This window comes from Mobula birostris, chromosome 2 (genome assembly GCF_030028105.1).
Source record: "Mobula birostris isolate sMobBir1 chromosome 2, sMobBir1.hap1, whole genome shotgun sequence".
Classification (NCBI taxonomy): Eukaryota; Metazoa; Chordata; class Chondrichthyes; order Myliobatiformes; family Myliobatidae; genus Mobula; species Mobula birostris.
The window spans coordinates 54,604,017-54,629,922 of NC_092371.1; the positions used below are offsets into that span (position 1 = coordinate 54,604,017).

The 25,906-nt window shown below is 41.7% G+C and overlaps 1 protein-coding gene across 1 annotated transcript in view; it reads right to left on the reverse strand.

The window, feature by feature from the left end:
* Nucleotides 1-810: 810 nt before the first annotated feature.
* Nucleotides 811-25,906, reverse strand: part of LOC140208385 (sodium/potassium-transporting ATPase subunit beta-1-interacting protein 3-like) — a 202,849-nt gene continuing 177,753 nt past the window's right edge. The window contains exons 6-7 of the mRNA XM_072277042.1: nt 4,419-4,503; nt 811-2,843 (exon numbers count right to left, since the gene is read on the reverse strand). Coding sequence (XP_072133143.1) covers nt 2,834-2,843; nt 4,419-4,503 — 95 coding nt within the window. The 3' untranslated portion in view covers nt 811-2,833. The remainder of the gene's footprint in view (nt 2,844-4,418; nt 4,504-25,906) is intronic.

A 25,906-nucleotide genomic window follows, 5' to 3' on the forward strand; every position in this document is an offset into this window, starting at 1 on the left:
TCGGGGGACTGTGAGGGCCATGGCAAAACCTTCAGCTTGCGCCTCTTGAGGTAGTCCATTGTGGATTTTGAGGTGTGTTTAGGTTCATTATCCTGTTGTAGAAGCCATCCTCTTTTCATCTTCGACTTTTTTACAGACGGTGTGATGTTTGCTTCCAGAAATTGCTGGTATTTAATTAAATTCATTCTTCCCTCTACCCATAAATGTTCCCTGTGCCAGTGGCTGCAACACAAGCCCATAGCTTGATCGATCTACCCCCGTGGTTAACAGTTGGAGAGGTGTTCTTTTCATGAAATTCTGCACCCTTTTTCTCCAAACATATCTTTGCTCATTGCGGCCAAAAAGTTCTATTTTAACTTCATCAGTCTACAGGACTTGTTTCCAAAATGCATCAGGCTTGTTTAGGTGTTCCTTTGAACCTTTTGAATAGAACTTTTTTGACCTAAACATCACCAAGAATCTGTGGATAGACGTCAAAAGAGCAGTGCATGCAAGACGGACCAAGAATCTCACAGAACCTTTGCAAGGAAGAATGGGTGAAAATCCGCCAAACAGGAATTGAAAGACTCTTAGCTGGATACAGATAGCGCTTACAAGCTGTGATACTTGCCAAAGGGGGTGTTACTAAGTACTGACTGTGCAGGGTGCCCAAACCTTTGCTTCAGGCCCTTTTCCCTTTTTGTTATTTTGAAACTGTAAAAGATGGAAATAAAAAAGTTTTCTTGCTTAAAATATTAAAGAAATGTGTCATCTTTAACTTTATGCCTTTTGGAAATCAGTCTATCTTTTACTCACCTAGCTATTCACAGTAATAGAAATTTTGACCAGGGGTGCCCGAACTTTTGCATGCCACTGTATAAGTGTAGATCACAAGACTAGGCATGAAGGACTTTGATAAGATGAATTGAGTTTCCACTGTAAGGTAGTAAATTAAAACTTTTGAAGTATTGCAGTGGTGTTAAATTCTTTATTTTATTTTTATTTAGAGATACAGCTCAGTAAGAGGCCCTTCTGGCCCAATGAGCCTGTGTTATCTAATTACACCCATGTGACCAGTTAACCTACTAACCCATACATCTTTGCAATGTGGGTAAAAAAGAGCACCTGAAGAAAACCCCATGTGGCCACAGAGAGAACGTACATGCTCCTTGCAGCCAGCAGAGGAAATGAACTTGGGTCGTTGGTGCTGTAATAGTGTTATGCTAACCGCTTCACTACCATGTCCCTCCAACAGATAGCATTTTTTAAAACTGTTGCCTCTTTCATTGTTTCTTACAAACGTCACCTCTCTCAGTGCTCTTATAAATACTTAAACATATAATATATTTCTTGCCAGCAGTTCTGTGGGATTGTATACCATCTCTTCCAGGATGGGGTGGCAGAATTAAATGATGCATGTTAAACACAAGCCAGTATGTTTTCCTTCAAATTAATTTGCAAAGTTATGCAGTTTCCATGGAAAGTGAAAAGTGCTAATATTAATTTTGTGTAAACATCAGCTGTTATCTTAATGCTTCACAATTATTAAAATCCTCAAAAATATTAACACTTCTTTGACATTTATTCAAGACCTGGTTTTACAGTCTAATAAATAATGAAATTTCTTATGGTGTCAAATCTGACTTGGTTAGCAGCATGTGCCTCTTAGCTGGAAGATTCGGGGTTCAAATCCCACTCCAGAGATTTGTGGATGAAAATATAAACTGGCATTCCAGTCCTATACCAAGGGACCACAACATTGCTTGAAGTGCTGTCTTCAGATGTGAGGTCAAACTAAGAATCCTTTTGCTCTCTGGTTTAGATGCCAAGGTCATTATGTTCCATATAGAGCAGCAAAGCATTTCTCCATCAAACCAACATCAGTATAACTGATTATCTGACCAACATCACTACTGCAGTTGTGCAGTTTGTTGTGCACAAATTGCTGCCACATTTTTTTCACATTACAGTAGTGACTACATTTCAAACAGTGAACATCCTGATATTGTGAACAATACTATACAAAGAAATAACACTCAGTTTTTGAATTTCGGAAGTAGTGTGGTTAAACAGACATTACATCTGAGCTCAGTCAGCCATTTACTCTTTAGCTTAGAATGATTATTAAAATTGAAAAGGATTCGATCAAATATGTTTTTAAAAATCACCTAACATGGGGGCGATTTTGTATGTAGGAAACAAGGCCTGAAAGCCAGCACAGGTGACATCAAATAAGGTCTTTGACATATCACAAATCAAAAAATAATTCACTGTAAAAATTAGTGAAAAACTCTAATACAAGAAAAGTTGAATGAGATTTGAAGATTTGTTTAAACAAATTTGAATAAATGTTCTGGTAAATCAGAGGCACTAATTGTCTGGCAGGATAGAATGTTATTTCTCTATCCCAAGGAAATTAATAGTTCTAATGAACAGCCATTTAGCAAATTGAAGAGAAAATTAGCCATCTTTTTTTAGTCTCCAGAGTTGACTGTCTTTATTTTCAGAGTATGGGAAATAATAAAATGACTAAACTGGGTTTCTTTCCTTAATGTGCTTCAATGACTCTGTAAACCAATTCCCCAAAGTGCTACTGTAGACTCACTGCTTGAATTCCCATTTTCTCTCCTCTCAGATGAGCAAATTTTCATCAATCTAGACAAGGGGAATTATGGCAATTTGACTGAAAAGATGTTTATATTAGAAATGACTGCAGTTTGAGGCAATGTTGAAAAAGTTAATTGTTTTGGAATGTGATGACTGGAACCAGGTGAGCTGGTGTTTTTGTTATTTCATGCTCTTGTTGCAGTGATCTTCGTCAGCTGAAGAGTTGGTTGTAGAAAAATCTTTTCACTTATGTCGACCTGTAGGGAAAGTAAGACACCATTCTATAAATAAACTGGATTTTACATTTTAAAACCTTTCCTTCTCAACTAAAAACATTGTTTCCTTAACAATGTAATCAACTTAGCTAGGTGAGCCATAACATTGTGGTTAGATTCCTCAGCTGAAAAATTTGGAACAGCGCTGTTGTTTTGTAGGGGAGGAGGGAAGTTCCCCTGGTCAGAATCTCTTTCTAACAACTTGAACTATAGATTGGTGGGTATAAGGTTGCTCACACTCGTCCTATCTTCCCTGCAGTCCCCTACCCCATAACAGCTGATCAATCAGCATCATTAGTAATACGTGGACTGAAGCAATGACTTTTCAAGGACTTTTCCATATGTTTGATCGTTAACAGAAGGGTTTCTCCATTTCCTGACACTGAACTTCCAAAATTGGATAATTACATGATGTGCTAATAACCAGCAAACTCATTGCATACTCAGATCCATGCAAGCTCTTTGAAAAGTTGATACTTGAGTATCTATTGTACTAAAGTTATCAGAATCAAAACAAATTCAAAACTCATCTATAGTTACTTCCTGCTCTTATTTCCCAAGCTGGAAAGACCAAATAAAATGGAATAATCGGGAAATCTCTTCTATTAATGATTTCACATTGCAGTATTAGATGCTGAATGTGGCTAGTTTATTAAGCCCACCTGACTGGCATGGAACATTGTAACACAAGAGTTCAGACAGGACCAACGTGAAGGAAAAAAAGCTTTAAAAGTAATTTGGAGAATTAACTCCTCTGAAAGCTTTATAGCAGCAAAAAGTTCAAGGTTACAATATAATGCAATCAAAAATATAACTCTACAGGTTATTCATATAGAACACAGACTATTCTGGAATGAAAAGATATTAACAAATAAAAATTTAATTAAGAAATATTAGTTTCTTGGGAAATAGTGACAATATTTTCCCCACATGCAGTATACAGTATATAAATAGGTTCTCACATTCAGTAAACTTCAGTCTGTATACATCAGCATTTTTAACTTTTGCTTAAAATAGTTGAGTCTTGATCCAATGCTCAGCCTGTTATAAAGATTTTCAGTATGAACTGCAAAGGGAACGAAAGGATCCAGAACAATTCCATTCCGTGTTATGGCAGTCAACTAATATCATGTAATCTTCTTACCAAATACTTAACAAGGGGAATTCTTTAATACTAAATTGTTCACTTTTTTTACTACTTAAAAGATTCAAAAAGGAGCTAAACTTTATGTGGTGTGAAGAGAAAAGAGGTATTTTACACCTTGGAAAGCAAACGTTCCTCATTTCAGGTACAGCAAATTGAAAGTTTGGGTAAACCCAAATTTTCAATTTGTCCTGCAAACCAGTGGGTACCTTACTGGTGGCAGGAACTCGTACAATGTTTGCTAGTGAACTCTGTAAGGCCTCAGCCTTGTATTCCAGCGGTATCAGAACACCCTCTATTATATCTCCAAGCCTTATTCAGACATGGTTGCTAAAATGGAAAATAGACAGTTCAAAGATTGCATGTTGCAGTACAAAAAAAAAGCCATTATGGTGACATGAGTAATTACTTACAGATAAATTGGCTTTAATAGTACATGAGAGGGTTTCTGAGGCACATGGTAGACGGAGAATGAATCAAATCCACCTATAAAATCAACTGAAATCACAACAAAATTGTAAATAAATAAGATGTATGAAGAACACCTTTCCATGGTTAAAACAAAGCAACCAAACAGCAATTCAAGATGAAAAATATAACAAACTGATCAAGATAAAGCTGAAATGAAAACAAACCAAAGCCAAGATACAAGAAAATACAGATAATGAGAAGAATTTCATTTTCAACACCAAACTGAAAAAGTATTCCATCAGGTAGACCAGAAATGTTTCTGCTCCAGCAATTATTATTCGACATCATTTAAAAACCGTGACACATCAATGTTGCAAATTCAAGCAGGCAACTGAATGCAATCAACAAACTGAAAAGTTGAATCACCCTTGTATGACAAATTCCTTCAGATGGGCTGGGACCATCACTGTGAACATTGAAGAAGGATCCTATGATGCAAAAGGTGATGTTTGAATTCTATGCTTCATATTTAATCTAACTCATTTTGTTATTTATTGAAGGTGTGTGAGCTTTGAAGAAGTGCACTTCATTCAACCTCAGACTTAATTATACCTCTTACTCTTGACCTCCGGTTCCAAGAATCTATAGCTCTTTAAGTTAGGAATGCACTTTTCAGTTGTTGCTTGGAGACCAACAAGAGTGCAATCAGAAGGGAAAGGAAGGCAACAGCATTTTAAAAAACTTTCAATTTCAGATTGTTCCTTATGAGCAGATCTCTGCTCACAGAACTTTTACAAAGATATGAAGGAGCACTGTTACATTCTACTATAGGTGCCAAAGAGATGTGTTTAATCAAGCACTTCCTTGAGCCAGTACAGTATCCCCAGATGTTTTTGTGTAGTTGATGGTGAAGCACATTCTTGAACCGGTGCAGTCAATAAGATAAAGTTATTTTGGCAGTGCTAATATGTAGGGATATTTCCAAGTGAGGATGATTTTCAATTAGTTGGGAAATATAAAGGCGGTGGACTACCCATGCCTTGACACTTCTAGGTAATAGAACTTGCAGATTGCGAATGCTGTTCAAGAAACTGTGAGCTGCTGTATTACATATTTAAGAAGTAAACATTGCATATTTATAATGTCAATGGTGTAAAGTAGAGCTCCATTTTGTAGAAAGGAGATGATAGAAAAATAACCTGGCAGATGTCTTCCAAGATTATGAAAGGTTAGAGCTGGAAAAGTTTATTTCTATTTGAGATCAGAAACAAGACCTTTTAATGTGTTAGTAATTAACAATCCAGAAAAAAATACCCAGAGAAAGGGGAGAATTGGGAGTTTTGTCACCACAAGTAATATTGAAGGAAATAGTATAGATGTGTTTAAGATATATGCACAAAGATGGGTGCATGAGGGTCAGAAGACAAGGGTGGGATGACATCATTAGGATGGAGTTTGTTGGTGTCCTAATGGTCTGAATGATCTGTCTCTTACATTTGGTATCTACAAAGAAATAAAGACAGGACAAGTGAATGAACCAGATGAAGTAAAATATGGGAAGATGTGCAATTGTCTAAATTATCTAATCGGAGTTAGATGCAGCAATTCCTGACAACAAGATACTGAAAGGTTACTTGGTTAAATAAGATAACAGACTTGAATTTACAGTCACATTGATCATGATCTTACTGTTTCAAAGAGCAGTTTCAATGGGCTGAGTGGCCTCATGTTGCTCTTAATTTGTATGTATGAACATATGCCCTTTTTCTAATTCAATTTCTCCTGCCTTCCACCCAATCACAGACCTTCCCTTTCATTCTTTCTTTTCCTTTCCACTTCTGCAGTATTTCAAACCTTGATTTCCAGCATTTTAGTCTTGATAAAAGACCATTGACCTAAATAGTTAATTCATTTTCTTAGTTTATAGGTGCTGCTCAAATTGCTGAAAGTTTTATGTGGCATCTTTTTTTAAAATTAGAATTTCCAGCAGTCATAGTATTGCAAACTTTGCAATATGAAATATAAGTTATGCAAGAAAATTAATGACTGTTAAATGTTAGAACCCCAAAGTCCCCCCCAGTTCTCCTCCCTCCCGCGCGTAAGCTGCAGCAAGCAATGATCCCCCCTCCCCCACCGGCAATGTATTATCATTCTTTCCTTCTTATACATATGCTCTCAGCGAATATAGATAGATAAGTAGATACTTTATTGATCCCAAGGGAAATTACAGAGTCACAGTAGCATTATGAGTGCACAGATATACAAATATTAGAAGAGAAGTTAAAAAGAATAAAAAATAAGTTACCTCAGTCTAGCAGGAGGGGGGTCATCACTTCCCCGGCTGTAGATTGATTCATTATAGAGCCTAATGGCCAAGGGTAAGAATGACCTCTTCATTGCACTTTGGAGCAGCACAGTTGTCTTAGTCTAATAATAAAAGTGGCCTGCAGAGGGTGAGAAACATTGTCCAGAATTGCCAGGATTTTCCATAGGGTCCTTTGTTCTATCGCAGCATCCAATGTGTCCAGTTTGACTCCTATAACAGAGCCAGCCTTTCTAATCAGTTTATTCAGCCTGTTTGCATCTCCCGTGTTGATGCCATCGCCCCAGCGCACCACCACAAAGAAGATTGTATGGGCAACTAGGCCGGTAGAATGTGTGAAGGAGAGGCCTGCATACTCCAAAGGATCTCAGCCTTCTCTGAAAGTAAAGGCGGCTCTGGCTCTTCTTGTACACAGCCTCTGCGCTGGTGCTCCACTCAAGTCTGTCATTCAGCTGCATCCCAGGTACTTGTAGGTCCTCAACACATCCACTTCCTCACCGTCAATAGTAACAGGGAGCAGAGCAGGCTTAGTCTTCCTAAAGTCCATCACCACCTCCTTTGTCTTACTAATGTTGACCTGCATATGATTCAGCTTGCACCATTTGACAATGTCCTCCTCCAGGTCCCTGTATTCATCCTCCCGTCCTCCCTTTATATACCCAACTACTTCTGAGTCATCAGAGAATTTCTGCACATGACATGGCTCAGTGTTGTATCTAAAGTCCGAGGTAGACAGGGTAAACAGGAAAAGAGACAATACAGTCTCTCTGTGGGGCCCCCAGTGCTGCTCATAGCCATGTCTGACACAGAGCTCTGAAACCACACAGACTGCCGTCTGCCTGTCAGGTAGCCCATTACCCAGGATACAATAGAAGTGCCAACTGCATTGAACAGTGCTTATCCTCCAGCAATGAGGGCTGTGTGGTATTGAGGGTACTCGAGAAATCAAAAAACATGATCCTCACAGTGCTGCCCTGCTTATCCAAATGAGAGTAGGCTCTATTCAGCAGGTAGGTTAGCTACCTTTTGTCTGAATGCTTATCAGGTATAAATCTGTCCATTTCTTTGTTTTCATACTTGTCTTTGTATCAGTACAAATAAATGCAGTAGTTATAGTCAACCAGCATCAAGGGTATCTGTCCTGGTGAAAGTGTTATTTTATCCCTTTACCTTTTCCTGTACAAATCAATACCCCGCCATTTCATGTGACCAGAGTGTGGTCAGACAAATAAGAAATGGTGTACAGGTCCTGTTAAAATAATCAGTATTAGGAGGTTTACTGGTACACGGGACTTTTCTCAGTTTCATTCTTAATTAATTGTGTACTAATTACATTAACTTTGCTGTTCTGTGTGACATTTCAGCTTTCTATGAACTTCGTTCAGGCCTGTATCAATTAGCAGAAATTACTTTGGTCTACTAACCATGATGTCTCCTCTATGCTCCACTAATTGCATTATAGCTAATTTGCCTTCTTCATTCCACACAACATTGATCTTTTTATTAGCCTGATCCAGAATTGGCTCTATCTTAACTTCTCATCTTGTTTCAAAAGCCTTTGGAGGAAGCCGTTGACACATTTCTGGCTATGTTTACACAATGAGAGTTAAATGGAATTTGTAAAATAAAAGAGTTAACAGTATGTAAATGTCAATTGTACATATAACTGATTTAGAGAGTGAAAGTATATGTTCACATGTTCTACCAGTCTGTTGTCACCAGTACAATTTTCTACGCAGTGGTGTGCTGGGGCAATGGCATCAACATGGGTGATGCCAACAGGCTCAATAAACTGATTAGAAAGTCTGGCTCTGTTATAGGAGTCAAACTGGACACACTGGAGGCTGTGGGCGAACAAAGGACTCTACAGAAAATCCTGGCAATTCTGGACAACATTTCTCACCTTGGGATGCCACCTTGGCTGAACAGAGGAGCACTTTAAGTAATAGACTAAGACAAATGTACTGCTCCAAAGAGTGCTATATGTGGTCATTCTTATCCTCGGCCATTAAGCTCAATAACAAGTCAAACTATAGCCGGGGAAGTGATGATCCCTCTCCTGTTGGATTGTTTGAGGTAATCTATTTTTATTCTTTTTTACTTCTCTTTTAATATTTGTATATCTGTGCACTTGTAATGTTACTGTGACACTGTAATTTCCATGGGGATCAATAAAGTATCTATCTATCTATCTAATATTGGAATACATGGCTGAACATAACTGTGTAACATTATATACACAGAATCCCACAGTTGGGCTGCCTGCAGTGCTTTAAAGGGGTTACCAAGTGTATGCACTGTCAAATTTAAAATAAATCTTCAACAGTGATTTAAAAAAAACTTATTAGGCATTGTAGTTGGTATACTTTATCAAACACAAGCCACGTGAGAAGACTATTTCACAGTATGTCAATCATTTCATTCTATCATAGTACTGGGACACAAAAGCAGAAATCACTGCTGATCAGCTTGAAAAAGGCAATACATCTGGTCCAGATGGCGCCTGCGTATAAAGCTCCTTCGGTCAACATCTTCTGGATAGATCATGAAACTATATATTTCACTTCTTTTATGTCTTTTATATTTGTTCTTCATGTTGAATGTGATTCTGGAACTGCTGGAGCCTGTGATTTGCTGTTTGGAGATTATTTGGGTGTTCCAGCACTCTGCAGACTCCAAGAGGATTCTGGGAGGTAGAGGTGGCAAGCATGGGCAGGCAGCAGGACAGGCCACAAGCTGATGTTTAGCTACATTTCACCAATTAAAGCTTCCATTGTCCACCGATTAAAGCAACAAGCAAGATTGAAACATTGAGGTGAATGTGGCAGCTTGGAGGGCGTTTGGGTGTGTCAGTGCTCCACAATCTCCAAGAGGATTCTGGGAGACAGAGGCAGTGTGCACAAACCTTGTAGCGGGCAGGCTGTGACATGGAGCGCAAGCCGATGTTTGACTCCATTTTACTGATTAAAGCTTCAATTATTCACCGATTAAAGTGAAGAAGGAGATTGAAACATCGAGGCGAGTGCAGAGGGTGAGCACCAGCTGCCCGTCTTTTGATCACTCTGCTAAGGAGAGAGAAAGGCCTATTGGAGAGTGTTGCACAGGTTTTCTGCATTTTGGATATGGACTTGAACTATAGACTTCTTTCAGTCTTATAGTTTTCTACATTCTGTGTTTTTTGCGCAATCTATCTTGTTTTTTTTTTGTGGAGAGGGGGATTTGGGGGTCGATGTACCTGTTCCATTTAGTTCATTTTTTTTGTGCAGGAGGAAGGATTTGGGGGTTGATGTGCGGGTTCCATTTTGTTTGTTTTTTTGTGGGGAGGGGGATTTCGGGTTGATGATCATGCTGCCTTTCTTTTCTTTCTTGGTTTTATGGCTACTCAGAGAAGAACTTCAAGATGTATACTTTGATAATAAGTGAACTTTTGAATCTTTTGAACATTTACCTCTGAAACCTGAAATATTAGACTGCACCCTAAAATATATTCATTAGAACACATCAACACAAATAGTCTCTGAAGCTCCTGTCTTAGCTGACCAATTACTGATAAAAAAGTTACCAGATCAAGATGGTGCCACGTACAGCGGCTGTGTTGCGAGCTCCATTCCAAATCTACAGTATACTACTAATTTCTACAATTGTCTTAGCATTTTCTGTTCAAGTAGCTGATAGTCACTTCAGTATGATAGATTGACACTTCTGAACATCGGAAAGATGGCATTTACCCACGATGTGCTGCCTTTCCGACACTGTGATCCCCTGCTTGCACAAGCCATGGGAGACTCATCTCTTACACCGCCACTCCCTCGGAAGGAGCGCCAGAGGCAAGGGAGAAGGGCTGGCGTCCTATTGAGGCTGAGATGGTGTGCTAATCGGCAACTGCTCCCTAGCATACTCCAGGCTAACGTTCAGTCCCTGGCTAACAAGCTTTGTGAACTGAGATCCAGAATCTCCTATCAGCTGGAAACAAAGGATTGTAATGTTCTGTGGTTCGTGGAGACCTGGCTGACAGAGGAGATACCGGATCATGCCATCAAGCCCTCTGCGTTCTCCCTTTTCTGGCCGGACAGGTCGAAAAACATCACTGGAAAGAGTAAGAGAGGAGGGGTATGCTTCATGATCAGCAATGCTTTGGTGTGACCCCCAGAATGTGCATACCCTAAAACCTTGCGTTCCCCAGACCTGAAATACCTGGTGCTGCTGTGCAGACCCCACTGGCTGCCTAGGGAATTCACGGCTGTTATTATCACAGCGGTGTACATTCCACTGCAGGCTGATACTGACCTGGCTCTCAAGGAACTGTACAAGACCATCAACATGCTGGAGACTGCACACCCAGAGGCTGCCTTCATCATCGCCCGTGACTTTAATCGAGCAGCGCTGATGAAAGTCTCTCCGAAGTTTTGTCAGCACATTCAGGTGAACACACGTGGAGATAAGATACTTGACCACTGTTACACTCACTTCTGCAAGACTTACAAAGCTCTTCTTCACCCAGCTTTTGGAAAATCAGATCACTCTTCGATCCTGCTTTTAGCGACATACAGACAGAAGCTGAAACAAGAGGCAGCCATATTTAAAACCATCCACTGTTGGTCCGACCAATCAGCCTCCATGCTGTAGGATTGCTTCGATGGCATCGACTGGAATGTCTTCCATGATGAGGATGTCTCCGAGTTCACGGATGGAATCATGTGCTTCATCCAGAAGTGCATCGACGACGTTGTCCCCAGAAGTCAGTCAGGGTCTTCCTGAACCAGAAACACTGGATCAATAGCTCCGTGCGAGCAGCACTTACCGTGCGACATCGAGCTTACATCACTGGTGATCAGCTAGAGCTCAAGAAAAGCAGCTATGATCTGCCCAAAGCTATCAAGATTGTGAAACAACAACATAGGGACAAGAGCAAGTCAAGATTCACAACGAATAGCACACGAGACTTGTGGTGAGGGCTGCATACCATCGCAGACTTCAAAGCCATGACTGTGGCCTCTCTCCCAAATGAGCTGAATTGCTTTTACGCTCGATTTGATGTCGCAAACTCTGAGCCTCCAAGGAAAGCCACCGCTATAACCTGCAACCTCATCATCTCTGAGGCTGACATACGCAGATGTCTCTAATGAGTGGACAGTCGCAAAGCTGCGGGACCAGAAGGCACCCCAGGGTGAGTACTCATGATGTGTGCAGCACAACTGGCAGGTGTGCTTACTGACATTTTTAATCTCTCCCTCTCCCAGTGTAGAGTGCCCTCCTGCTTCAAATTATCCACCATTGTCCCTGTACCAAAAAAGACCAAGATAACATGCCTGAATGACTGGTGTCCTGTCGCACTCACCTCTAAAATAAGCAAATGCTTTGAGAGGCTGGTCAAGGACTACATCTGCAGCATGCTACCGCCCAAATAGGACCCCCTACAATTCACCTACTGACACAACCAATCGACAGATGATGCAATAGCCACAGCTCTACACACCATCCTTACACATTTGAAGAAGAAGGATGCTTATGTGAGAATGCTGTTCATAGACTACAGTTCAGCATTCAACACCATAGTTCCATCCAGGCTCGACAAGAAGCTCAGAGACCTCACCCTTGACCCTGCCTTGTGCAGCTGGATCCTGGACTTCCTGTCAGATCGCCGGAGATGGTAAGAGTTGGCTCCCTCACCTCCATCCCTCTGACTCTCAATACAAGAGCCCCTTAGGGCTGCGTACTGAGTCCCCTCCTTTACTTCCTGTATACCCATGACTGTGTTGCCACCCACAGCTCCAATCTGCTAATTAAATTTGCCGACGACACGACATTGATTGGCTTTATCTCAAACAATAACGAGGTGGCCCACAGGGAAGGAGTTATCCCTCTGACACAGTGGTGTCAAGAAAACAACCTCTTCCTCAATGTCGCAAAAACAAAGGAGCTGGGTGTGGATTACAGGAGGAATGGAGACGGGCTAACCACTATTGACATCAATGGATCTGGGGTTGAGAGGGTAAACAGCTTCAAGTTCCTCGGCATCCACATCAAAAATGACCTCACGTGGTCTGTACACACCAGCTGTGTGGTGAAAAAGGCAAAACAGTGCCTCTTTTACCTCCGACGGTTGAGGAAGTTTGGTATGGGCCCCCAAATCCCAAAAGCCTTCTGCAGGGGCACAATTGAGAGCATCCTGACTGGCTGCATCACTGCCTGGTATAGGAACTGTACCTCACTTAATCGCAGGACTCTGCACAGAATTGTGAACGTCCCATGATTAAGAGTATTTACAAGGACAGGTGTGTAAAAAGGGCCTGTAGGATCATTGAGGACCCGAGTCATCCCAACCACAATCTATTCCAGCTGCTACCATCCAGGAAACGGTACCGCAGCATAAAAGCCAGGACCAACAGGCTCTGGGACAGCTTCTACCACCAGGCCATCAGACTGATTAACTCATGCTGATGTGAGTGTATTCTATAATACATTGACTGTTTTATTTATTATGAATTATTATGATTGCACATTGCGCATTTAGACAGAGACATAATGTAAAGATTTTTATTCCTTATGTGAAGGAGATGTAAGAAATAAAGTCAATTCAATTCAATTGCTTGTTTTCAGTTACTAATTCTGACATTGTCACAGCAAAACCAGAGTGCACTGAAAACGTTGTTTGTCTGTGGTCACTTCCTCGTGCTGCTATAGGCAGAAGTCTTTCTTGGTTATAGGAGATTTTATACCTAACCATATGATACAGAACCTGAAATGCTTACAATGACATGGGTGGAATTAATGACAAAATATTCTATTCCATAACATGGACATCCCTCTTCTGGAAGAGCATAAAAATGATTTATTTGTCAGGGACTCATCACAATACAGTGCCCTTATAGGCCACGCGACGACATGATATATTTAAGTAATTCAGATCTGAAGGACACCATAGAAATGATTCGAGAACTGTATGCAACACACAGTCAAAAGACACAGTTGAAAGGTTAAAGAAAATGAGACAAATTGCTAACTTTAGTGAATGCAGATAAGTAGAGGTTGTTAAATATGGCAGAGACAACATTTTGTATTGGATTCAGGTTTCTCAGTAACTTGGAAACAGCAACTTGTATAAGCACATGTGACATAATGGATAGGTTTAATAAAGCAGAGTATTCCGGATTGAAGAGTTGTGGATGAAAATGAGTGATGATACAACAGGGAACAAGATATCATTGCCAATACCTTGTGGATTTTCAAGGATTTTCACTGCAGACACAATTTACTTCAGGGTAATAAAATGTACATGACACTGTAAGGGAAGCCAATGCGAAGACAGAGAACTGAAACGAGTCAGTCAACTTGAACGGCCCATTCTGATTTTATACTCCACATAGGTCTTCTTCCACTGAAGTGTATTTCTTCTGCTCAGCATGTCAACGGTCTTTTCTCTACTTCACATATTTATTTAGCTTTCTATATTTATGCTAATTGTCTCAATAACTTATGGGAGCAAATTTCACTTCTTAATGATTCTGGGTAAAGCTGCTCTCCCCAATCTTTCCATGCAATTTCTTATGCCCCCCCCCAACCACCTGTAGTTTTGGTCTGACCCAGATGTGAAATCATCTTCTCCATACCTAACTTACTAAACCAATTCATAGTTTAAATCTTGCTGCCAAGTTACTCTTCAGCTTTTTCTCAAGAATAAATCTCCACATTAGTTTTGCCTTCTTGATACAAATAATCTCGCAGTTCTGGTAAAATGCTTGCAGACACTTGGAGCACCTTGTCCAGTAGCTTGATATCCTGAAGACAACATGGAGATTAGAATAATGCCTAAATAATTGTTTATAGCATCCAGTGTTTTCTCTCCACTATAAAACCAATTAAAGGACCTTGATTTTCACTTATTTGGACAAATTAAGGTAACAAATTGAATTACCAGCAGCCTTAAATCTTGATCCTCCTGTGTGTAATCTGATGCTAGATATAGATACTCACCATCAACATTAAAACTTAATTCATATGACATACAAGTACTTCTTGGGTAACAAATAGTACTGTTGGCATGAAATGAATTGTTACAGATTTTAAGTTGGATTATGTTTGATGTTTCACCTATCCTCAAACAAAATCGAAATGTTTAAATCCTGAATTAGGGTAAGGTGCTTGCACATAAAATGTACTGCCAGCTTCACTGTTGACTCATGATCAGAATATTGTGGCTTGAATTCCCTGGCTGGTCTTGACTCCACTTTCTAAGATTCTTGGTTAAATGATCATCTCCAGTCTTACTTCAGGCACTTCAGTTTTGTATATGCATCATATGATGCGTGGCATTATTGAGTAAAAGCTGTGGCAATAGTTGCTGAGGTGCTAGAATCATCTTTGATATTTGTATATTCCAAAGAATTCTCTGGTGTAACCCTGTGAAGAAGCAAATAAACAAATCCAACTATGCCAGTATCCTAATAGCATTTTATTAAAAGTAAACAATCCCAACCAGCCTTGCCCAGGTTCTTTGAAACAAACCTCAGATACCTTCATAGATTAAAGAGAAACTGATGAATAGTTAACAGGTGGAAGGTGCATCTTTAAAGCAGTTCTCACTTTTGGAGAACAGCTTGTAGCTGGCTATGTTACTTTAAGCTATTCAAAACACAAATGTGTGTACAATGGCTTCCGAAAGTGCTCTACTTTCCAAAATTCATTCTGACAATGTTCCAGAAAATTGGAGGATCTTTGAGTTAGATTGATAAAACTATGCTTGTGGCAATGAAGCAGTAGCAGATGATGGAAAGCATCCAAGTAACAACACATTTTACTCTGAAGGGTAGAAATATTTAAAGGTTAATCGATTTGGACAAAGGGGGCCAAGAAGGGGATGGAGACAAACTAGTAGATGTGCTTGGAGGTTATACCTGCACTAACAAACATGCAAACACTTTCCCTTTGAGAACATAAATTCAACATTTGAATCCAGGGGGCTGGAAAATGATGAGTAGTATGGAACAGCGTTACAAAAACTTACTGAACGATATAAGTTTCATAGGATTACACAAGAAGAAATACTCAGTGAAAGGTATGTTTATAATTGCTGATGAGAGTGGGAAATTTTGAGAAATTAACCTAACCTTTCAAAAAAAGTGAGATTTCTCAGATGGCAGAGAGCATAAAGGTAAAGGAGAGTCAGTGGATATTGTTTACTTGGATTTTCAGAAGGCCTTTAATAAATTGCCGCCCTGCACATGAGGTTGTTTAACAAGATAAGAGCCCATGGTATTGCAGGAAAGACATTAGCATGGACAGAAGATTGGCGGACTGGCAGGAGGCAAAGAGTGGGAATACAGGAGGCCTTTTGCTGGTTGGCTGCCAGTGACAACGGTTGGTGTTGGGAGTGCTTCTTTTCATGGCATATATCAATAACATGGATGGTGGAATTGTGGCCAAGTTTGGAGATAATACGAAGATAGTTGGAGGGACAGATGGTGTTGAGGAAGCAGGGAATCTGCAGGAGGACTTAGGTGCAGTAGATAAGGAGAATGGGAAAAGAAGTGGCAGATGGAATATAGTGTAGGGAAGTGTATGGTCATGCACTTTGGTAAAAGGAATAAATTTTCTAAACTGGTAGAAAATTCAAAAATCAGTGATACAAAGGGGAGTCCTCATTCAGCTTTCTCTAAAGGTTAGTTTGCAGGTTGAAGTGCCGGTAAGGAAGGCAAATGCAATGTTAGCATTAATTTTGAGAAGACTAGAATATAAAAATATAATACTGAAGCTTTATAAGGCATTGGCCAGACAACACTTGGAGTATTTAGAGCAGTTTTGGGCCTCTGAGCTAAGAAAAGATGTGCTGGCTTTGGAGAGATCCAGAGGAGGTTCACGAGAATGATTCTGGGAATGAAAGGGTTACTATATGAGGAACATTTAAAGACAAGAGAATGGGGTTGAAAAGGATGATAATTCCCAGCCATGATGGAATGGTGGAGCAGATTTGATGGTCCAAATGGCCTAATTCTACTCCCATGTCTTATGGTCTTAATTTAAAATGATCAGTAGGAAGGGAAAGGTATGTCGCATCCGGAGTTTCTCCGGTTAGCGGATGATTTCCCTCCGCGCCTCTCTGACGTAGTGGGGAACCGCGTACCAGGCAAGTTACAGCAGTGGTTTGCTATTGCCTTCTGCCGGGTGAGTTTCCAAAGAGATCACAAGTCGTACCCCAGCACAGATGGAAAGTGTGCAGGGGAGCCGGCTGGATTCGAACTCGAGACCTTTCGTCCCGAAGTCCGGCACTGATGCCACTAGGCCACCAGTAAACCAACAAAATATAACACATGCAGCATGTAAATCAAAAGAAATATCCAGGGATGACAAAAATAAGTTTAAAACTATAGTTAAAGAAATGAGTATTAGAATTGTGAGCAGAAGCTCAAGTTCCACATGAGAAGATTGTGTCTTATTTGTGTTAAAATATGTGGCAACTACAAATAGAGTCAAATAGAGTAATCATTTTACAAAGAAATAGCATGGAAAAGAATTTGCATTTAAACAACCAGGCAGAGTCATTTATTAAAAATCAATAATAGTTTTTTATGGCCAATGAATTCAGTACTTTGGTTTGGATGATAGAGTCAGGCAACTACCTATGATTTTAAATATACATTACAATTCAATATGATGCAGTCCAGTTCACAATATTGCAGCAAATGATTTTCAACAAAGGTGCAATCACATACATCACCAATTATAGGTTAAAATTAAACTCTCTTCCAGTTGGAGGGCAGAGGGAACTATTACTTTAGAATCCCCATCATGAGCATAATGTTTCTTGTGAATAGTACAGCTTGTTTGAGCATGAATATTATTAGTTATAATGATAATGACGCAATAGAATACAATCCACTTCAGTCTTGACTAATGTGGTAAAAGACCATCCCAGAATAGTTAGTGTTGATATATTCTGAAGTGATTAGTGATAGAATTGGACAACATATGGGAGAATCCCCAAGCTAGTCTCTTTGAAACAATAGATCTACATGTCACTTTAAGGGATACGCTGAAATAAACATTAAAAGGCATGATCAGATAAGGTTTTCTGGCCCTAAGAACAACAACTACTCAGATATGTTCAATAGGAGCTATTGTGATGCACGATTATTCAGCTACAGATATCAAAGACTTTAATAACGATATTTTAAAAAGTTTCATCTACTGCTAACTCATTTTAAGCATTAAGAATCGTGAAAACTTTAGCACCATGTGGGTGGTTATAATGCTTAAAATGAGTTTTGGCATATAATATTGATGATTAGTCATCACACAACAATACTGGAAATGCATGATATTTGAGACTACCTCAGTGATAATGTTCTTTAAAGGAAATTGCATGAGTTGGTGGAAGAATCATAATTCAGTACAGTTATATGATGTAGCTGCAGACTTTAGGGAAACAGTAGAAGTGACTTAAAGCTACAATAAACACTTGGCTTTTGGGAGCAGCTTGTAGTTGAGCCCACTAGATGAGCAATTCTGAATTGGGTGTTATGTTATGTTATGAACCAGATATGATTAGGAAGCGTAGGGGCCTGTGATCATAATATGATAGAATTCACCCTGCAATTTGAGAGGGAGAGACTAAAGTCAGGTGTATCAGTATTACAGTTGAGTAAAGGGAGTTACAGAAGCATGAGAGAGGAGCTGGCCAAAGTTGATTGAAAGGGGACACTATCAGGCATGACAGCAGAGCAGCAATGGCTGGAGTTTCTGGGAGCAATTTGAAAGGCACATGATGGATGCATCGTGAAGAAGCATCTAAATCTAGCATCATATTTTAAAAGCAGGATGAAGCAACTGTGGCTGACAAGCCAAGTCAAAGCCAACAAAGCCAACAAAGCCAAAAAGATGGTACATAATGGAGCAAAAATTAGTGGGAAGTTGGAGGATTGGGAAATTTTTAAAAGCCAACAGAAAGGAGGAGCTTAGGAGGGATAATGGTGCCTAACGGCGACTCTTTTGCTTGTATCTTCAGAAACAGCTCTATTTCCACCTTTAATATCTTTATTTTTCCCTTTCAGGGTTCTTTTGATGACCCTGACCTGGAATTACATGCAGCCTTTGGTTCTTTGCAGGAATGGGACCTGTTCTCGGGGTTCCACAGCTGGCTGTTATTCCACATGCCAAGGGTTTGGCCTGAGAGTCTCGATCGTGTTTGGAAGCCTGAGATCTCAGGGCTCTAGAAACGGGCGGATTGAAGGTCGGTGTCATTGCAGGAGACTCCTGTGTCGTCGGGAAGGCCAGAAAATCTTTTGCTGCAGACCTGAAGACCCGAGGTCTTTGCGATCTTCAGAACCAGAGCTCGAAAAAAGCGACAAAATGGACTTTTAACATTGTAACCAGTGGGTTGTTGCTATGTCTCCCACTAGCACTTTGGTAGAAGGAATAAAAGCATAGATGATTTTCTAAATGGAGAGAAAATTCAACAATCCAAGGTACAAAATGATTTGAGAGTCCTCATGCAGGATTCCCTAAAAGTTAATTTGTAGGTTGAATCAGTGGTGAGGAAGGCAAATGCAATGTTAGCATTCATTTCAAGAGGACTAGAATCTAAAAGCAAAGATGTAATGCAGAGGCCATATAAGGCACTGGAATATTGTGAGCAGCTTTGGGGCCCTTATTTAAGAAAGATGAGCTGACATTGGAGACTGTTCAAAGAAGGTTCATGAGAATGGTTCTGGGAATGGAAGGGTTATTATATGAGCAGCGATTGAAGGTTTTGGGTCTGTAGTCACTGGAATTTAGAAGAATGAGAGGAGATTTCATTGAAACCTATCAAATGTTGAAAGGCCTCGACAGAGTGGATGTGAAGAGGATGGAGATCTTTGGTCGAGGATCAGAGGGCACAGCCTCAAAATAGTGGGATGTCCATTTAGAACAGAATTGCGGAGGGATTTCTATAGCCAGAAGGTGGTAAGTCTGTGCAGATTATTGCACAGACAGCTATGGAGGCCAGGTTACTGGGGGTATTTAAGGCGGAGGTTGTTACGCTGTTTATTAGTCAGGATGCAAAATGTTATGGGAAATGATAAGAGAATGGTGTTGAGAGAGAAATGGATCAGCCGTGATGAAATGGGCCAGACTCGATGGGCCAAATGGCTGCTCCTATGTCTTATGGTCTTACAGGATTTCAATATTTCTTGGGATGTCTCACATATCCATCAGACAAGTTGAAGCTGCACAGAGATTTGCAGAGTCATTCTGGGAAGAAACCCAAAAAACAGCACCATAACAACTTTGCCAGGTTTTAGAAATCATAATATTGAGGAGGCAGTAACTTTACAAATTGCTGCAGCTCGCTCAGAACTTGTGATAATAATTATACATAATGGTTATCAGTTGTCTTCCTATCAAAGGAAGCAGAGATAAGATATGCAAAAATGAGAAAGGAGCTCTTAGCAAATTGTGTTTGCCTGTGATGAACTTGAAAAGCAGCGAACGATACAGGGCAACTCACACAAAATGCTGGAGGAACTCAGCAGGCCTGGCAACATCTATGGAAATAAATAGTCAACGTCTTGGGCTGAGACCCTTCATCAGGACTGGAAAGGAAGTGGGGAGAATGTCAAAATAAGGAGGTGGGGGGGGGCGGAGAAAGAGGATAAGCTAGAAAGTGATAAGACCATAAGACTATAAGGCATAGGAGCAGACTTAAGCCATTCAGCCCATTGAGTCTGCTCCGCCATTCCATCATGGCTGATCCTGGATCCCACTCAACTCCATACACCTGCCTTCTCATCATATCCTGTGATGTCCTGATCAATCAGGAAACTATCACTTCTGCTTTAAATATACCCTCAGTCTTGGCCTCCACCACAGCCTGTGAATCCAGGAGGCTGGGGGTGAGGGCATAAAGATGGTGGGAAAGGCAAAGGGCTGGAGAAGATGTAATCTGATAGGAAAAGAGAATGGACCATTGGATAAAGGGAAGGAGGAGGAGTACCAGGGTAGGAAAGGATTGTCATGGCATGTAAACCAAGCAAAGGATATCAGTCAGAGGTCAGCACTTGTGATTTTATACAAGATTGAAGAAATTGATCACTGTAAACATTTCCAGGTAAGGATACACATTGGCAATAGCTCCATCATATGGCTGCAGATGTGCATGTGCGTTAATAAGCAAATAACATTGGGCCAGGTTGAGCTGATCCCAATCAGGAGACCATCTCTGCCTGTGCTATGAGTTAATGTAGCACCTTGGAAAAGATCAGCCCTGATCTTACTGAGTCCAGTGGATTCAATAATTAAACAAAAGGTGATACTGGATTGGAACTGCCATGCCTCAAAGGAACAGAATCAACTCTCCAGGCACCTGAAGGCTGAGATCCAGAAGAAAACGTATGACCTAAAGAACAGATAGCAATAGAAACAGTGCAGGAAGCTTAGCAACTTACCGACAACCAAGGTGTTTGATGCAGCCAAAGAACGAAGACCCCATCCAAATGAGAGCGAACAAGTTAACGTAAGAAAGGAGAAAGGGAACACTTTGAAGATCTCAACTGCATTGTCCTTGAAATATGCGCCCTTGACCCCTCAGCAAACTCTTCAATCCAAATTTGCTGTCACTTCTGACCAATTTGGTGTCAGAAAGGGTTCATGCCAAGTGAAAAACAACAAAACCTCTGGAGCAGATAATATACTTGTTGAACTTCCAGAACTCACCAGTGAGAAATTTCACTCACAAATCCAGAATGTCATTGTCTGTATTGAGTAAGAGGAGGATGAAAAGTGAGCCTTTGGAGATACCATAATTGTCAATATAAGTGATACATCTAAATGAGATAGTAGCTGAAGAGGCATTTCTCTATTGTCTACAATCAGAAAAATTCTGCTCAATCCTCTCCTCACAGTGGTCAGGAGCTCCTCCTCAAAAACCATGTGAATTCCATCTATATAGTGGCAGAGTTAACATGATCTTCACCATACAACAATTTCACAGAATGCAAGAACTGCATCAATCTGACTGTTTTTGAACCCACTAAAGCTTTCGACTCCATTTATTCGGATATTATGGAGTTCTTTTCTTATATTAGGCTGCCTGCAGAAATTAATATCTATTTGTGTATGATGACTGGGATCCTAACCAATAAATGTACACACAGCCAATCACGGCTGGTGTCAATCAAGGCTCTGTCATTGTCCTGACACATTATTAATTTTTCTTGCAACAATGATGCACCTCATCTTCACCAAGTTTACTGCTGAAGTGGAATTAATTCATAAGGTTAATGGATAGCATTTAACCTACATCACCTCATAAGCTCTTTACATACAGATGATACCATCAGTTGTTGTTCTTTGAGCATTGGATTTCCTTGTACAGTTAGTTCATTTTAAAAACTGGAAGAGGCAAGAAAATTCACAGCTACCTCTAACTTGACCCTTGATGATGCTTGCTTCTGAAATGACCAATTGTGATATTTGTTGTGTTCAAAGTTCATCACACGAGGAACCTTCAACACGACAATCTGGTTTGATCAGCGGTGAAGATTGTTGCTGAACTCCATGAGGTATATAGCTCTAATCCGCTCTGTGATTATTACAGTAACTATATTGAAGTTCATCAGCCCGGCCTGGACTTGGGTGCAGGTCGGTCAGGTCTGCCTGACAGCCCAGCTGGAGAGTGCAGCGCTGACTGGCTGGTAGGAGGCTGTGGAGACCTGGCGGTGGGGCCGGCCCAGACACAGGACTTGGCTGGGGAGCGGCTGCAACTCCGACAGCATCGTCGCTCCAGTAGTTGATGATTTCTGGACCAAATCGCAGTGAGACTAGGTTCGTTTTTGGAGGTTATGGAGAAACAGCTGAGGGAATCTTCACCAGTGGCACCATCAAAGCTATGAGTACATAGTCAAACTGCCTTGGATGTGCCTCGGGAAAGGCAAAGGCCGAGGGAGTAAACCCCTACAGAAAACCTGGAGTGGAGTCCTATGGTGGGTGGATGGCTTACTACATCGCCTTCGGGCAACTCTTGCAGCAGTGCTGGCACCATCTGTATTGGCTCCCGCTTTCCATTGGACTCAGCCAGCAACGCCAAGAGGGGGGTCTTGGCGTCAGGGCAGCCCAAGACCTCCATATCCCCCACCTCGCCCTGGCCCGTGACACTATGGAGAGGACAGTCATCGATGTCGCAAGATATCGGCACAACACTGGGAGTGGCAGTTACCAGTTATAAGCTCATCTAATTGGCGTAGGAAACGAGCGCCAGGGACCACTTCTGACAGTGGAAGAGATCATCACATCTCACTGAACAGCTACCACCCGCCTTAGGTTGGGCAGCCTCCAGCCAGTAAGGTGCTATCCTTAGGCACAGGGACCTGCACAGTGCAGACTGCAACACAGACCACTCCTTTGTTATCAGTCAAGAGTGGGGCCATCATTCCAAGACTAAGGGCCGATCTCACATCAACGCCTGCTGAAAGAGAACAGCAGTTTGCATATGCCTTCAAGGCCACAATGAAGAACAGTTCTGCTGACAGTACCTCTATTAACTCCAAGAGGCCACAACTCTGTGATGCCATCAGCCATAACAGCATTTGGGAAAAGGAGCACGAAAACGCAGACTGGTGTGAAGCGGACTGGGAAGGAATGGAGCAAGTGACTGAGGCCAAGGGGAAAACCCTGCTGGCCAACAAGCAAAACCCCTGCACGAGCACACGTGACGGCCTTAGAGTTACTAGAAACAAGGTGCACGACATTCGACATTATGCAAACAACTACTGACTGAATTTGTGCAGCGAGATCCAATCAGCTGCTGACTGCAGAAATGCAAGAGGGATGTTTGACGGCATCAAGTCAGCAACAGGCCCTTCAGCCACCAAGACAGCCACAGTGAAGTCTAAAACTGGGGAGTCACCACGGACCAGAGCAAGCAGCTTGAACATTGGGTAGAGCATTACCTGGAGCTGTATGCAACTCGGAACATGGTGACCCATGCTGCCCTGGAGGCACTGCCTGACTTGCCTCCATGGAAGAGCTTGATGAGTTGCCATCTCTGGAGGAACTCAGCAAAGCCATGGACTGTCTCACCAGTGGGAAAGCCCCAGGGAGAGATAGAATTCCCCACAGAATGCTGAAGAGTGGAAAGCCTGTCTTGCTGCACCATCCACTTGAGCTTCCATGTCTTTACTGGGAGAAAGGTCACATCCTGCAAGGCATGCGGGAAGCCAACATTGTCACATTGTATGAAAACAAGGGTGACCGTAGTGACTCTGACAACTACCGTGGCGTCTCTCTCCACAGTATTGTGGGGAAAGTGTTTGCCTATGTTACCTTGGCACGACTTCAGAGCCTGCCTACCCAGAGCCCCAGTGCAGGTTCCAAGCAGGCAGGTCTAAAGTGGACATGATCTGCTCACCGCGCCAGCTGCAGGAGGAGTCTCGAGAACAGCAGAAGCCACTGTACATGACCTTCATTGATCTGACTAAGGCGTTCGACCTCGTTAGCAGAAGCCTACTCTTCAAACTCTTGCTAAAGACTGGCTGCCCCCAAGACCGCGTATCATCATATCATCCTTCCGGAAGGACACACTCAGCACTCTCTGCTTCAAAGGAGCAACTTCTGATGTCTTTCCAGTGAGCATTGGAGTGAATCAAGGTTGTATCCCGGTACTGACACTCCTTCACTACGCTTTCACAGACATAGCTGAAGGCATCTCCCTTTGCACAAGAGCTGTTCACAAGCTGTTCAATATCACTCGCTTATGCTCCAAGACCGAAGTTAGGACAGCCCTCATCCACGAGATGCTGCTTGCAGATGATGCAGCATTGACATCACAAACTGAAGGCCGACTCCAAAAATCCAACAATTGATTAACTGCTTCGCCCCTGCCTGCAAGGAGCTTGGGTTAACCATCAGTCTAAAGAAGACAAGCCAGAATCTCCAGCAAGCATCACCATTGATGTTTGCTCTCTTGATGTAATCGACTCCTTCACCTATCTTGTGTCGACCATCACCAGCTCCCTGTCCATTGAAGCAGAGGTGAAGAGCAGATTGCCAAAGCTGCAGCTGTCATGGCCAGACTGAACAAGAGAATGTGGAACGGCAGACAGCTGACACCTCCGACATTCACGCAGCCACAGACGCCCCAGATGGTTGGGCCGTGACAAACGGATGGACCAGGGACACATTCCCAAGGACACGCTGCACGGCGAGCTGAGCGAGGGTTACCACCCACGAAGAAGACCATGCCTCTGCTGCAGGGATGTCTGCATGCCAGACATGAATCTGGCAGGCACCAACCCCAGCATATGGGAGGAAACAGTTGAAGACCAGACAGCATGGAGGCTGCAGTGAAAAGCGGTGTACAACGTGCTGAGATAGCAAGGGCCAACGTGCTCACCAACGAGAGAGCCAGAAGAAAAGCCAGAGCTGCATCACCCAGAGCACGTTCCTCCTTCACCTGCAGCTGCTGTGAGCGAAACTGTCATTTTAGAGTGGAGCCGTACAACAACTCCAGAACGTGCAAATATCCCAAAGTCTACAACCCAAGAGCAATCAGAAAAAGTGTCACACTATCATCTCCCAAGACGTACGGATGCTGACGACGATATTGAAGTGACGAGAGTTATTTTAGATACCTTTAGGAGTGTGTTCAAAAGATATTGAACATTCATTAGATCCAAATAGCAAACGTACAACTTTGTTTTGCAAAACATCCCAAACATAAGGGACCATAATTTACTTTTGCAGTGATTGCTATGTCATTAAGTGATGATGGCATGTGTCAAACATATCCAGTCTATAATCATATGATCAGGCTAGGTACGTTGTCAAATCAGTCAAAAGACTTTTCCGGACTGCGTCCGGTGCTCCCGATGTGGCCTTTTATATATTTGCGAGACCCGACGCAGACTGGGAGACTGCTTTGCTGAACACCTACGCTCTGTCCGCCAGAGAAAGCAGGATCTCCCAGTGGCCACACATTTTAATTCCACATCCCATTCCCATTCTGACATGTCTATCCACGGCCTCCTCTACTGTAAAGATGAAGCCACACTCAGGTTGGAGGAACAACATCTTATATTCCGTCCGGGTAGCCTCCAACCTGATGGCATGAACATCGACTTCTCTAACTTCCGCTAATGTCCCAGCTCCCCCTCGTACCCTATCTGTTACTTATTTTTATACACACATTCTTTCTCT